Raw genomic sequence first — 15,436 nt, 5'->3', positions numbered from 1 at the left:
ATATTGTTTTCATTCCAGTTCACTAATCATGTTTATTAAACATAGGCTAAAGAAGGAGCCAGCCATGCAGCCATTGAAATATCAAAACTGAAGACCAAGGTTGATGATTTGGAGAAGGCACTGCAGCAGACAAAAGCCTTCCAAGCAGAAACTGAGAGAGAGATTGCATCATACCAGAATGAGCTTGCTGGATTAAGGTATTCACATTAAACAGTACCTGTGGCTCTTGTTTAGAGCTCTTCAGTGCCTACAGAACCTGAGAAAAAACTGTCACAACCCCCAAAGTATATGAAATGAGCAGGAAATAGGGTAATAACATTTCTGTGGCATGCAACATCACCTTCCACAGGGCTGCCTTTGTTTGCAGTTGTTCTTTGATCTTGCGCTGGCAGCCTCTTGGTTTAGGTAAAGTTTCAGAGAGTCTCATTTGAATATTTCCTGTTCTGTAGGTGACTTGGATCTGTGGAACTACAGGTGAAGAATCTTGTTTCAGTGCTGGGTGTTCTGTTCCCAGTGCTGTTTGATATGGCTGAACATTCCCCTCCTAAATCCCTTTTTAAAAAAGTTTCTGCAGTGTGTCATCATGGGCCCAGCGCAGGGACAACTGAGCTCCTTTCACATCTGAGCATTATTTCTGTAGATCCAGGAGTGCAGCTCTGCTCATATCTTGCATTGTCTGTGATGAAAGAGTAATGTGATGTCTTGGGCCTGTTTCTGTGAATGCCTCCTCAGTTCTGCTTCACAGTAGAGGATGTTAAGTGGCGTTCAGTGGAGCCTATATTAAGATATGGTCATCTTAGACCAAGCTTTTAAGCTTGTGGAGGTGACTGAAGTGCAAAAGCATGCTATGGGCAGTTCAGCAAAGACAGTTTGGGTTGAGTTTGAGGCTGGGGGCAGGGTCCTAGTGCTTTACTGCATCTCATTGTCCAGAGTGCAATTTGTAGAGATGTCTGATTAAAGTCTGTGTAAGGTAATAGCTGGTTTACGCCAGAAGCTTTTAGATCAAAAGACCAGCCCCACTTTTATCTTTGCAAATATGAGTGAGTTAGCATGAGATATCCAAACCTTGTTCTAACTTGGAGACTTCATCAGTGATCAGCATGAACAGTGTGCAAAAGGATTTCAATTACTTTTATGCCCTTTGTGATGTTGGTTGTGTATGACAGCAGTTTCTGGAGTTGTGGTGTGTTTAATTCAGCACTTCACACAGTTTTGACCTGGAGCTGCTTTTCTGCACAACCTCATTCTTTAGGCAGCTGAAGTGTTTATTGCTTTAACAGCCAAGGAACTTCTCTTGTCTCCAAGCCAAGGAAGCCAATGTGATGTTAGCACTTCTCAGCCCTCACTCTCAGATTTTTAGCAGATCTGTGTTGAGTATGTGTTGAGAATGTTCACATTGTGCTCCATATTTGCATACAACTCATCCCCAAATACATTTATTTGTTTCAGAAATAGCAGTAAATGCAGCTTTATCCTCTTCATTGACTTATGTGCAGAGTGTCACCATCTAACATCTACTCTAACATTTTATGTTCAGAATGGAGAAGAACCTTCTCCTCTCAGAGTCCCAGGCACTGCAACATCAGTGTCAGCTCACTGTGGCTGAGAAGGAGAGGCAGATTGCAGAACTGCAGAAGCTGCAGCAGGACACAATTGCTAAGAGATCATTTTCCCCTGGCAGCAATTATCCAGTCAAGGTAAGGAAATGAAATGCAGCAGAAGGCACAGATCTGCTTCAATCAGTTCATCACTTGAAATGTGTATTCTTGGGGCTACAGTTAATTTAAGAGGAAAGAATTTGGTAGTTTGCACTGACAAAGGGGTTTCAGAACTTGGATACTTGTTGCTAGCAAATCTTAAAGATGCAATAAAGTCCTTGAGAGTCTAAACCAATCTTCTATTACTGCAGATTGGAGTAGGACCTAACTGGGGGAAGAAGGGAGAGATGTGCAGGTGAAGGGTTCCTGCCCTTCCCCTGAAGCAGCTGGAGTTGTCTTCTGCCAGGAACAAAACATTAGATGTAGGGAGGCAGCAGTGAGACCCAGTCTGGCAATTGCTGTCTGCTTTTGTAGACTAGCATTAAAGGTTCAAGGAAGTGTTCATTTTATTTGCCTTTTCTGTAGCAAAGGAAGCAAAGCCAATTCCTTTTGGATGCCCTTAACCCTGTTGTTCTTGGGTTTGATGGCACTAACTTTAGGGCTGTGCATCACATGCTGTTTACTTGCTCTGATCAAAATCACAACTGAAAACTACTTATCAGTGGTATCCATTGGCTTATAGAATATTTTATGTGGCATAAGTCGTACTTGATGATTGTATAGGGAATCAAATTCCATGAGGCACTGGGGGTGGGACACTGCCCTCCACTGTTGGAGATGAGCATCAAAACGTTGACCTGCCCAGAGGTACAGAAGGGCAGAGCTGTGGCTCAACCCAGGACCAAGCTGGCTGCTTGTTTTCTGTTTTCAGCTTTAAATTTTGTACTTACAAAATAGCTGTTCTTCTTCAAGCCATGAAAGCCATCCATTAGCAGCTGAAGATAATTTTTGCTAGGTGTTCTGTATTCCTCTGCATTTGGAAATTTTTAAATTTTTTTCCTCCTTTTTTTGTGTGCTCCACGCTCTTTGCAAATTAAAAATCAACTTGGCTTGCCTTTCCATGGTCATTCTTTGTTTAATTGAAGTATTTTGATATCCCTGCCCATGGCATTGAGGCTGGAGTAGATGATCTCTAAGGTCCCTTCCAACCTAGGCCATTCTCTATGGTTTAGGTTGAAAACACTAAGCAGATGTTTATTTATTTATTTTTACTATATGAGCTCTTGCAAATCTGGCATTAATATGTAAAAAAGATCTTGGAGGTCTCTTCCAACCATGGAGATTCCATGAAATGATCTTGTGAAGGGAAAATTGTTTTCCCTGTGTATATTTGGTGTTGTCTGTGTTGTCACACAAGAGCTCCTGGAGCCCTTCCCCTGAGTGTGCTGTGCTGTCTTGCTCTTTAAGGCTCTGGAAGCTGCCTCCCTTGCTGGAGGTGCAGAGGTGCTGAAGGACACCAGACATGTCCTGGCTGAGAAGCAGCAGCTTCAAATGGAGCTGCAGTGCTGTCTGCAGGAGGTGCACCAGAAGGAGCTGCACTTCCAGCAGGTTAATTCCAAGGTAACTCAGAATGGCAGCTGTGAGAGTCTGAGCTGCCATCACCATAGAAATAGTGCTGAGCTGGTGTCTTGTGTGACTGAAAGCTCATTTGCTGTAAAACTCAAATTCTTCCAAAAACCCTCTAGGCTGAGAGCAGAAATTGCAAACTAAAGGTCAGGACTCTCTCTCTGTCAGGCTTTGTTCACTTGTTACCTGGCTGGGAGAGGTTTAGTTGGATCCATGTTCTGGAGACATTGGTGGGGCACTGCTGAACTGCTCAGATCAAGTATTTTTCATTGCAGCCAGAATCAGATGTCTCTCTTAGCTGGGACTTGGTCTGCTTGGTGGTTCCTTTCAGGTGGTGCAGTCAGCAGAGGAGAATGCTGTGCTGTCTGCCCAGCTGAAGACTCTCTCCCAGGCTCTGAGGGATAACCAGCTGCAGTACACTGACTTGCAGAGTCGTTATTTAAGACTGGAGAGGGACTATCAGACAATGCAGATGTCATCTTTCCAAGGCACTGCTCAGGTAAGCAAATGCATGGCAGTGCTCTGGGTAGCCTGTTTCAAGGCTCCAGCACCCTCACATCAAACAAGTTTCGCCTTGGTTCCAGTTTGTGCTCACTGCCCCTTGTCCTGTCCCTGGAAACACTGAGAAGAGCCCAGCCCCATCCTCTTGCCCCCCAACCCTTTAGCGCTTGCTGATCATTGCTGAGATCCCCTCTGGGGCTGCTCTTCTCCAGGCTCAAAAGCCTCAGGGCTCTCAGCCTTTCCTTACAGAGCTGCTCCAGGGCCCCAGCATCTTTAGAGTCTCCACTGGACTCCCTCCAGCAGTTTCCTGTTTCTCTGGAGCTGGGGAACCCAGAGCTGTCCCCAGTACTGCAGCTGTGGCCTCAGCAGGACAGAGCAGCTGTGCAGTATGCCCTGCAGCACATGCAGGCAGTGTGCCCCAGACAGCTGATTCTGCACCACCTCTGACAGAAAACAGGTTTGGAAGATTGTAGCTCTGGAAATTAAGAGATTAAAGGGCACAGAGTGGTTTGTTCCACACCGCTCTGTGGTGCTTACGGCTTCTTTAACTGAAAGAAAGGTTTTCAGTGACTAGAGAAATGGTGACTGAGTTTTTTCCCCCTTCTTTAATGTGTTCTAGGATGAAACCAGAATAGAAGTTCCCCCTGGAGCGCCACAGGAACGATCTGCAGTTATTGTTGAAATGGACAATATGGAGCTGAATGAACTCAGGAAAAGGTCAGGACTGGGAGCATGCATTGGCAGTATTGGTTTGCTGACAGCTGTGTTGTAAGTGCAGAAGTGATGCTCTTCCATCCCTCCAAGGCCTTTTTGGGGGAAAGAATTGGATTTACAGTGGGTCACAGCCCTAGTCTTGTTGTGCCTTGGTTTTGTAAAGACACACTTGGGGGTGACTTCATTTCAGTGTTCATCTAAAGCAGCTCATTAAAATGAAGTGTCACAAAAGAGAACATTCCTTAATAAACAGAGCAAGGAAGGAATGAAGTATCTAAAGCACTGACTGCAGATTTCGTTTTGTGCCAGGCTTGCAGAGACTGAGCAGCAGTACGAGTCGGTGCAGCAGGCTCTGTCTCAGCTCACAGAGACACTGTCAGAGGAGAAGAGGAGGAGAGAAGCTGCAGAAGAGGCTCTTGGGCTCTGTGAGGAGCACAGTAACAGGTAAAACACTGCTGCCTGTAAACCAGGAGGGGTTTTTCTTTTGAAAGAAAAGTGTCTTGGTCTTGTTTTAGATTCTCCAAGCCTGTGACAGGCTGCTGCCCTGAACCCTCACACAGCTACGAAATGAGCTCTGTGTTCAGAGAGCCAAAGCCATTTTTCACTTCTGCTGCTGCTTTGATGAGTGCATGGGGAGGTTTTCATTTACACTGTGCCTGGTGTAAGGGCAAAGTGAGCTACAGAACTGGGAAAAGCAGTGCCAGGTGTTGTGTTTGCCTCTCATTGAGATCAGTGACAGCTTTTTCTGTGGGTGTTAGGTTTCTGAGGAAATAATAGAACAAACAACTAATGGTGTTTGTGAGTCTGCAGTACCTTAGCTGATGGAAGTGCAGGTGGAACCATGGTAAAAAGCCAGGTTTAACTTTAGGGAGGAAAAAAATGTTGTGAGCTCTGGGTGAGGGTTGATTGTTTATTTAATTTGTTGCTCCAGATGCTGAGCTCAGTAGTCAGTGGTGTTCTCTTCAGTGAGAGCAAAAGCTCAGGTACATCAGCTTGGACACAGCCAGTGTTCAGACTGAAAGCAGCACTGTCCAGCTGCCTGCACAGTGCCCATCTCTGCCAGCATCAGCTCAGTCACTGGCTGCTGAGGATGGGGAAGTTGTGAATAAATGAAACACCTTGAGAGCAGGTGGCAAGTAGAGACTGAGAGCCTGGCAAGATGAGCAAAGTCTTGCTGCCTTTTGTGGGGTCCCTTTCCCCTGTGTCAGTATACAAAATGTGGATGCAGGGCTGTAGAGGAGCAGATGATCAGTGCTCCAGTGTCTCCCTCTCACTTGTCTCCAGGTTTGAAGTGAGCACTTACAGACCTGTGCCCAGCGAATACAGTGTGCAGATGGAGAGTGAGGAGGAAAGGGAGGCCTTAATCCTCAGTCCTGGTGAACATGTTGTGGTGAGAAAGGTGAGTAAAGGAAATCTTTTAACCCCTGAGTTAGAGACTCTTTAAAAGTGATGTGCATTTTGGGTGCTGCCAGTTGCAGATGAGGTGGAAGGCATCACAGCTCATCTCCTTCATGCTGCTGCTTTCTTTTCTCTGGCTCGCCTCTGCTCTACCTTTCTTTCAACTGCAATTCAATCATTTTGGAGTGCAGATTTCCCTTCTCAGTGACAGGAATTCACTGATTTTGTGTTGTCCTCTCTACTATTGTGACCATGGGTGGGATATAGGGGCCTGCAACTACTGAAATGACATTTTACAGGGAGAATGTCTTGGATTTCCTTCTGTTTGGGCTGTGGGTGATGAGTCAAAGACAGGCAGCTGTGTACAACACATTCACAGAATCACAGACTTTGGCTCATGCTGAGCATCCATCAGATCCCCTCTGGGGCTGCTCTTCTCCAGACTCAACAGGGCTCTCAGCCTTTCCTCCTCACAGAGATGCTCCAGGCCCCTCAGCAGCTTTGTAGCCTCCCCTGGACTCTCTCCAGAGTCCAGTCTCATCCTCTTGACCTGTGCCCCTTATCTGTTGATCAGCACAGAGAAGATCTGTGTATGCAGGGCAGACTGTGAGTGATGCTGTTTGTCTGACACATCCCACAGACGTCCCTGCACATGGTGGTGCAGTTCCACCTCTGGTTTGTCACTGCCGTTCTGTAACACACGAATCCCTCCCTGTCTTCCCTGTCACCTGCCACCAGTGCTGCTCTTTGCCCCTTAGATCAGTCATGCTCACAGCCTGTGCTGTGGCATCAGAGGCAGAAGGTTAGCAGTGGAGCTTCTCCTCCCATGTGCTGAAGGTGATGTGTTTGATGTGTGTTTGTTTGCTGAGCAGATGAAGGGAGGAGCCCTTTCCTTCCGCCGCTGGCTGCGAGGCCGAAGTCTCTACTGCTCCAAGCTGCTGACCTCCAGAGCCAAGTCTCGCTACCTGTTCCTCACCTACCTGCTCACGCTGCACCTGCTGGTGCTGCTGTGCCTCTCTGGGGTGCTCTGAACACATCTGGGTGGATAATTTCCCTCTAGCTAATGGTGTGCCAAGGTGGTGGACTTCCCACATGCTGCTGCTACGCTATGCACTGGACACAGTTGTTGTATATATTCTCCTTGCACTACACAGATCCTGAGCTTCTGCCAAGAACTTTGTGTCTGTCACAGTGGCTCCAAAGCTGACTTGAATTGCTCTTTACCAGTGGGATGTTATATTTGCTAAGGAGAAAACGTTCCCCTCAGCCCTACAAAGAAACTGCTGCAGATGAGATATTTAATACTGTTTGTGAGTACACAGAGATTGATTCCTGCTGAATGGGTTGTACATCAGATCTTTTCTATATAAATTTTATTTTAAGAGTTAAACTATAAATTCTAAAGGAATCTCCAGCTACTAGTGTTTATTGGCTTCTTGATTGTAACAAGAAGCTTTATAGAGTGCAATAAAGGAAGAACTACTGGATCTCTGATTGATTGTTTCTTTTTCTCTTGTTTGTTTGTTGGGGTTTTTTTTGGCTGAAAATAAAAAAAAAATGAAGACAGTTGTTCTTTGTCCACACTTTGTGATGGCTGTGACAAGATGTTACCACCTGGTACCTGGAGCCAGCCCTGGGCAGCAGAAGAGGTTGTGCTGAGAGTCAAAATATCCCTTGGAGTAAATGAAAGCAGAGTGACACCAAAAGGCTGCTGAGGTAGGTTTGTTAGAGCCAGGGAAGGCTCTCAGTCATGGACCAGAGCAGAGGGAAAATGGGAATAAAAAGGAGAGGAAAAAACAGAGAGAAAAAAAGAAGAAGATACCAGCAGCACTTGGGTTGGATCCAGTGACATTTTCACAGGCACAGTCCAAGTCCATCAGAGGTGGCTGTGCATCCCAGCAGGGCCTTCTGTGGCAGGTGCAACACCTGGCCCCCAGAAGTGGTGGTCCTTTGACACCCTTTTGGCAGGGGTGGGGGAATGTGGGCTCCCCCAAATCCCAGAGGGGTGTGCAGCAGGCCCCTGCAGTGTCTGTCACGTGGTGCCAGCACACCTGGTTTGAAGAGGCAATTCTGACCTCCACAGCAGCCAGCTCTGGTTGAGCCAGCAGCTCTCCTCCAGATCCACGAAGGCCATCACCCTTCCTATCGAAGACCAGGTATGTCACACCTCCTTTGAGACAACAGAGTCACTATGGGCTGTCATCCCTGCCCTGCCACATGCATTGTTTTGAGAAAAGAGAGGACTGGGCTGGCACAGAGTTTTACAAGAAAATAACAATTTATTTCAACATGAATGAATGTTCTAAAGCTGGTGCTGTCCTGTCCTCACTTGAGAGGAGGTGCAGAGCTGGTGCTGTCCTGTCCTCACTTGAGAGGAGGTGCAGAGCTGGTGCTGTCCTGTCCTCACTTGAGAGGAGGTGCAGAGCTGGTGCTGTCCTGTCCTCACTTGAGGTGTAGAGCTGGTGGGTCCTGTCCTCACAGGTGCTGAGGCAAGGTGTCTACATTCCCATGTATCTAAATTCAGTTACTGTGCCTTAGCCACAAGCCCAGAGGGATAACCCTAGAGTGCTCTAGATGAGCAGACCAAAGCTGGTGCTGGAGCAGTGGGAGTTCCTCAGTTGGTATCTGGTAGTAAATTGTCCACCTGCTCCTCTAGGTGGAAGCACAGCATTTGCATTTCATTGCTGCACTGCTTGCTGGGTGGACAGCTTGCTCCTGCCTGCAGAGCAGAAAGGCTCTGCTCCCACATCCCATTCTACTGTCCTTCCTGGTAATTTTCCTGCTGTCTCTATTCAGCAAGGAATTTTATTTCCTTGTAGGAAAAATCAAAACAGGGGTAGAGGTTACAATTTATGTTCTTCCCTCAGTACCTGGAAGCTGTCCTGTGTATGACACTGGTATGTGTGTGCTGTCTCTGAGTAGTGCTGGATACTGGAGCTGGCAGCCTGAGATGTGGTGAGGAGAAAAAATTGGAGGAGCTATCGAAAGGCTTTGTGCTTCAGTGTAAACTCCTGGCTAGATTTGAGTGGCTTTTGGTGTCCTGTGGTGGAGGCTTCAGGCAGTGCAGTAACTGAGATACTGCTCAGGTACTGCATGGGTCCTTGTAGTTTGAACTTCTCTGTGGTTGAAATGGATGAAGGAATTGCTTGGGTTTGGGCTTGCACCCATTTCCCTACCTTCTGACAGGCAGTTTGCAACACAGATGCAGGCATAAAGTCACCTGGAACATCAGATGTGGCTCTGCACTTCTCTTGGTGCCCACTTTTGGCCTGGATTTTATAGGAAGATTATGCATCAATTGAGCAACAGTGTAAATAAACTTATTAAGTGCTGAGCTTGACAGCACAGGGAGATAATCCAAGTGGGAGATGATAACCCACAACAGACCTCCAGAAAAGCCTGGCTGCTACCAGGCAGGAGCTCTGGCTCCTCCAGGAGACATGTCTGGGACTGTGTCTCTCTCATTATACTGTAATGATGCTGCCTGTTCTCCAGGCTGGTGAGCAGCTGGTTGGTTGTTACTGGTTGCATTAAAGCCAATCCATTAATTAGGGAATATTGGTAATTTGTGTAGTCTTTAATTGAAAGCATTCTTCTCATTAAAAGTGAACTTCTTTGCAAAAGATGAGTTTATGAAACCCAAAGTTTGTAACCCCTTGGGGTGTGGTTCTGGTGGGCACACTGCTGCTGGTTGAGTCACTGTCCCTGGAGATATTTCAATGACATGCCTGAGGGCAGGAAGGCTCTGCAGGGGGCTCTGGCCAGGCTGGATCTGTGGGCCAGGGCCAGTGGGATGAGGTTTAACAAGGCCAAGTGCTGGGTCCTGAACTTGGGTCTCAACAATCCCATGAAGGTTCCAGGCTTGGGGCAGAGTGGCTGGAAACTGCCCAGCAGAAAAGGCCCTGGGGGTGCTGGTTGACAGCAGCTGAAGGTGATCCAGAGTGTGCCCAGGTGGCCAAGGAGGGCACCAGCAGCCTGTCCTGGATCAGCAATGGTGTGGGCAGCAGGAGCAGGGCAGGGATTGTGCTCCTGCACCAGGCACTAGTGAGGCTACACCTTGAATGCTAGGTTCAGTTTTGGGCCCCTCACTGCAAGAAGGACATTGCGGGGCTGGAGTATGTCCAGAGAAGGGCAAGAAAGCTGGGGAAAGGTCTGGGGAACAGGGCTGGGGAGGAGCAGCTGAGGGAGCAACTTATAAAAATTCTGTGGTTTAACCATGGAACTGTTTCTGTGTCTCTTTTCCCACACCACTGTCTGGCAGGCAGTGGTTAAGGCACTTCTGCTGCTGCAGAGCTTTGTCTAAGCAGCTCTGCTTTTTATTAAAAAAGAATTATTGGAGAAATGGTAGTAAACAACTCTGGCTTTATTGTTAGCTTTTAATTAATATCTTTTTTCTCAAAAGTATTTGCTAGGCAAATATCACTGGAAGAGGCTCACAGCAGGCAAACACAGGGGTGAAGCTTGTTGGCTACACCACTGTGGACTGTATGGAATTGGGTGCTTGGGAGCTTTTCCCTTCCCCTGCCTGCCAGTGGATGTCAGACTCACACAGGAATGCTGCACCTAATCAGCCAGGTGTCCTCTTCTGCCACTAAAATCTGTCCTCTTGCACTGAATCTTTACAGCCTCCTCAGAGAAAGCTTTGACTGCAGCCTGAGGAGAGAACTTGGCAGACTCAGTGAGGATTTCTCTTCTGCTTTATGAAATCAGACTGACAACTTCCTTATGGCTTATACTGTGGAGAATGATCAGATTTCCCTGTGAGAAGAGCTTTGTCCCCTGTCCTGTCAGTGAGCTGCAGCTATGCAAGGGGATCTGTTACAGGTGGAGCCAACATGGCTCAAGCACAGCCAGGCTGGCATCCCTATTCCAGTGCCTGAGCAGCGTGGGCCCAGCATTTCCTTCTGTTTCCTTCTGTTCTGGTTTGGGTTAGAGCTGATGGGCAGAGTTCCTGCCAAGGGCTGGGCTGCAGAAAGCCTCTGCCTGAGACTTGCTTCAGGGCACACCAAAGGCACTGCCACAGCTTGTGCCTCACCTTGGGGGGCAGGAAGGCAGAGGTGGCAGCTGCAGGGAGGAGCAGCCAGGCCAGGGGACCCGAAACTGACCAATAAGGGATTGCAGCCCATGGATGGCATCTTCAGGATCAAGCTGAGGGATCACCAGGGTCAAGATGCTTCATCAATGACTGGCATCTGACTCTGTCTCTTCTTCCTTTGATCTTGAGCTGTGTGTTCCTGAATCCAGTTCTCATCAGCTGCTGAGTCCAGTCTGGGACTTCCTCAGTGCCTGCCCCCAGCATCAGCAGTGAGGATGACATCCTTGCTCTCAGGGGGGGAATCCCCCTTGGGTTTGTATCTGTTTGTGTGTACTTCATGTTATTGTTTCATCCCAGCTGGTTTAGTTTCTTTCCCACCTCATCAGCCTCTCTCCATTATTCCCTTTCTCTTCCCATTCTCCCTTCTCTGGGAAGGGAGAGAGGAGTTCATAGAGAGTCTCTGTTGCTTGTTTAGTGGCCAGCCCAGCCCCTGACCCTTGTCTCTCTCTGTTGTGACTTTTCAGGTACTTTCTATCTTAGCAGAACATCAGGCAGGGCTCTTGCAGGGACTGAGGTGCTGCTGCTGTCAGGCTTCTGCACTCTGCAAGAGCCAGTGCCCAGTTTGTCACTTGAGCTTAGCTCTGAATTACAAAGCAAGAGTTCAAAGGCTGCTGTACCAGAGATGGAGGTATACCAAAGTATCTGCTACAGACAGTTCTGGGTGCTGGAGAGGTTGTTGCCATTCCCTGAGCCACAGCAAACACAAGAGGCTTTGCCAGAAACTGCAGCAGGTCGTGGTCAGGATCCTACCAGAGTTAGAGAGGAATTCACCCCAGGCCAGCTCAGGTCCAAGGACAGAGGTATCACAGCCTCCACGGGCAGCCTGCTCACATCCACAACTCTGCTCAGAGAGGTTTTCTCTTCTAGAGCTGGAATATGGAATCTGCTGTCATTAAGACTGGTAGGAAGGGAACTCCCTGCTGCAGTGGCAGCCTTGACCCTGGGTGCGCTTGGAGGCAGTTCCACTGCTTTGGAATGCTGGGATGGCAAAGAGCTCAACAACAGACCCTGGCTGAAGCAGCTCTGTCCCCATCCCCTCTTCCACTGCCATGCCTGGGTTGTGCCATCCCAGGTGCTTGCACAGCCTGGGGATGCCTCCTTGGGAGTTTTGGTCAAGTGCTGCATTAAGAAAGTATAAAGTTTGCTGCTGCTTCTGTTTCTCTTCTCATAATATATCTCAGCAATAGTACAGAGTTGTTCCTTGTCATTAATACAGAGTTAATGAATTAATCATGCTTGGATACCCCTCTAATCAATTGCTAGTCTACTCAAATGGATCCTTTCCCCTCCTTGATGGTATCTGCTCTATCAGCAAGGGCTTCTGGTAAGCTTCACTTCTCCACAGCACATTTAACCTGCTTTTGATTATCATTTAGGCTCATTAAGATTTATTATCTCAGTTGTCCTCTCTTGAACCATCTCTGTTGTCCATTTTTTTCTCCCCTTCCTTTCACCACAGCTTTGGAGTTGCCCTAGATTTTCTTCAACTTAAATGTAAAAAAAACCCAACCCAAACCTGAATCAGGATTAACTCTACCAGAAGCCAGGTTGCAGAGTTACCATAGAATCATGGAATTGTCAGGGTTGGAAGGGACCTCAAGGCTCAGCCAGTTCCAACCCCCCTGCCATGGGCAGGGACACCTCACACCACAGCAGGTTGCTTACAGCCACATCCAGCCTGGCCTTAAACACCTCCAGGGATGAGGCTTCCACCACCTCCCTGGGCAACCTGTGCCAGTGTCTCACCACCCTCATGGGGAAGAATTTCTTCCTAACATCCAATCTGAATCTCCTCACTTCTAGTTTTGCTCCATTCCCCCCAGTCCTATCACTCCCTGACACCCTAAGAAGTCCCTCCCCAGCTTTCTTGTAGCCCCCTTCAGATCCTGGAAGGCCACAAGAAGGTTTCCTGGGAGCCTTCTCTTCTCCAGACTGCACAGCCCCAACTCTCTCAGTCTGTTTTCATGGCAGAGGAGCTCCAGCTGTCTGCTCATCCTCGTGGCCCTTCTCTGGACATGTTCAGCTCTGCTCAGTGATTCAGGCTTTGCCTCTTTGGTCCATAGCAGGATGCATTGCTAGCTGAATTTGCTTTGCTTTTTATTTCTCACTAGCATTTGTCACTGTGTGCTGCTGAGGCATTTGAAAACAATAGTAAAAGTAATTTAACCCCCCCCTCCCCAAAAATAAATGGTGTCCAGTTTCTGTGGACACGTGGTGTCTGGGTTTCAGAGCTAGAGCCTAGGAATACTGGAAAAAAATGGGGAGAAAAAAAAAAAAAAGATTCCAAAAATGATTTGGAGTCTCCAAAATCCTGATCAGCAATGAGAAACTGAAGAAGTTCAACCTGTTCCACGTCACTTAGAGTCAATCTGTAGAACCTCCAGGGAAGAGGGTTGCAGAGAGTGCTGAAATCAAAGGTGCCACAAAACCCAGAGTTTGGAAGCTGGAGACAGACTAATTCAGGGTAAGTTTAAGATTGCCTGAGATTAATTAACCACCAGAGCAATTAACCTATGGACATAATGAAGTTGTTGAAGTCTAAATTGAAACGAAATATTTTTTTCCTAGCTTCCTGATGGCACCTCCTGACACAGGACATCTCTGGTGAGCAGGGAGCAGATCTGTTCCTCAGCCTGATGTGTTCCAGCTCCTTTATTCACCCAGCACTTGGAGGCCAAGCTGTCAATGTCCTTGCCATAAGAGGTGTTTTAGTGCTGCCTGTCAAGACACAGGAGCAAAGCACAGCCAGCCTTGGCCCATGCAGTCTGCAGTGAGTAGTGGTCCTGTTCCCTGCACCTCACCTCTGCCTCCTCCTGAAGGCCAGGGTCACACAGCCCTCTTGCTAATGCTTTGGTGACCCATTTCTGGTTTCTGTGGTGCTGTTCAAAGACAAAAGAAGGTGAGACCATCTGAGAGAGCTTTCCTGATTAATTGGTCTATGCTGCCCGTCCCAGAGTGCATCCTGAAACTGGAACACTCCAGCTCCCGGAGCTAAGTTCCCAGCAAGCAGCTGGGGGTGGGGGGTTCTGATGAGCAACAGAAGCAGACATCTGCCACTGGCTGTGGAAATGATCTTTCCAACACCAGCCTGCTCGGTCAGAGCCAAGGGACAGGGGAGCTTTACATTGGAAGTTAGGAGAAAAATCAGTGGATATTAGGAAAATTGTCTTTGCTGCAAGAGTGGTCAGGCACTGGCACAGGCTGCCCAGGGAGGTGGTGGAGTCCCCATCCCTGGAGGTGTCCCAGAAAGGTGTGGCCATGGCACTTGGGGACATGGCTTACTGGCCATGGTGGGGCTGGGTTGAGGGCTGGACTGGATGATCCTGGAGGCCTTTTCCAACCTTCATGATTTGATGTTCCTATGACAATGGCTATAGATACATCCATTTAAACCTATCCATATCCCCTTCCTTGCCCATCACAGGCACAGAGAGATATTTTGGATCCATTCCTGTGCATTATATTCATGTTTCAGTGGACAGCTCCCAAGAGTAGCTAATTTCCATTCTTTAGGCTATAGGAGGTCATCTTTGGGAACCTGCTCATTTGGCACATTGATAGGAACAGGGAATTGAGCTGGCTGCAGCACATGGACCATCACTGTGCTACTTCAGCAGCTCACTGCTGTGTGTGAATTTGTTTTGCAATAGTTAGTGAGAAATAAACAGGGAATTGAAGCATGGAGATGTGCAAACACTTCTCTGTCTGCCTAGTAAGTAAGACTGGAATCAGCAAGCTCCCTGACAGGAGTCAAGTTAAAGCATCCAGGCCAGTCTTTGAAAAAATCAGAGCAGAACTGCTACACTTTCAGCCCAGGAACATAAAAGTGCTTTGAACAGATGGAAAAGGGATCTCCAGAGCCACATGCCAGTGCTTATCAAGCTCTATAGCCAAGTGGAAGGACATCTCACTTAGAATAGTAAGAGAAGGGATGATAGGAGATGGAGCCAGAGCCAGGGAATAATTAACTGGGCCTGCTGAAATCTTTAAACGCACAGGAATTTGACTGGAAACCCCTTTGGGATGGCTGAATTTGCTCTAAAACAGAGGCTGTCTGTTTATCCTTTATGTGTTGGTTTCTGTGAGGGATGGGGAATGCAGAGATCCAGTTGGCACTTTGAAGATGTTTAAGACACTTTTTTTTTGGCTTGAGTTTGTGTTCCCTTCAGATGTCTCAAAGCACATAACTTGTGGCTCTGCAGGTGCCACAGACACAGCAGAGGCAGCAATTTGCAGCAGATGGAGTTGCAGCTTGGTGGGGAAATCACTGCACTGCACTTGCTCTCAGAGGTCCTCCAACCCCCTGCATTCTGTGCCCATCTTTGGCTTTCACAGATGTTGGCTCAGCCAGCCTCGCCTTCTCCTGGAGCCCTGGTTTGTGTGAGGGAGCTGTGTGGAGCTGAGCTCTCATTCTGGCTCAGACTGCTGGCTCTGCTCAGTCCTTGCCTGGTGGCCATCTCAGCACTGACTCAGGGCTGTGCAGTTTCCCCTGTTCAGGTTTCAGGCTGCAGTGACTCAAGTGACATCCATGCACAGCTGCTCCTGCAGAGGAGATGGCAGCAGA

General features: G+C 47.9%; 1 protein-coding gene across 1 annotated transcript in view; it reads left to right on the top strand.

The window, feature by feature from the left end:
• LOC128973917 (golgin subfamily B member 1-like) overlaps positions 1-6,974 on the top strand; it is a 41,034-nt gene extending 34,060 nt beyond the window's left edge. Inside the window, exons 23-30 of the mRNA XM_054390414.1 lie at positions 46-197; positions 1,538-1,697; positions 3,006-3,158; positions 3,496-3,663; positions 4,285-4,382; positions 4,689-4,823; positions 5,664-5,778; positions 6,650-6,974. Of these exons, the coding sequence (XP_054246389.1) occupies positions 46-197; positions 1,538-1,697; positions 3,006-3,158; positions 3,496-3,663; positions 4,285-4,382; positions 4,689-4,823; positions 5,664-5,778; positions 6,650-6,808 (1,140 nt within the window). The 3' untranslated portion in view covers positions 6,809-6,974. The remainder of the gene's footprint in view (positions 1-45; positions 198-1,537; positions 1,698-3,005; positions 3,159-3,495; positions 3,664-4,284; positions 4,383-4,688; positions 4,824-5,663; positions 5,779-6,649) is intronic.
• The last annotated feature ends 8,462 nt before the right edge of the window (positions 6,975-15,436 follow it).

The sequence above is a fragment of the Indicator indicator genome, chromosome 21 (assembly GCF_027791375.1).
Source record: "Indicator indicator isolate 239-I01 chromosome 21, UM_Iind_1.1, whole genome shotgun sequence".
Lineage (NCBI taxonomy): Eukaryota > Metazoa > Chordata > Aves > Piciformes > Indicatoridae > Indicator > Indicator indicator.
Note: the sequence above shows the minus strand (reverse complement) of the source record. Positions and strands in the feature narration are given on the sequence as shown.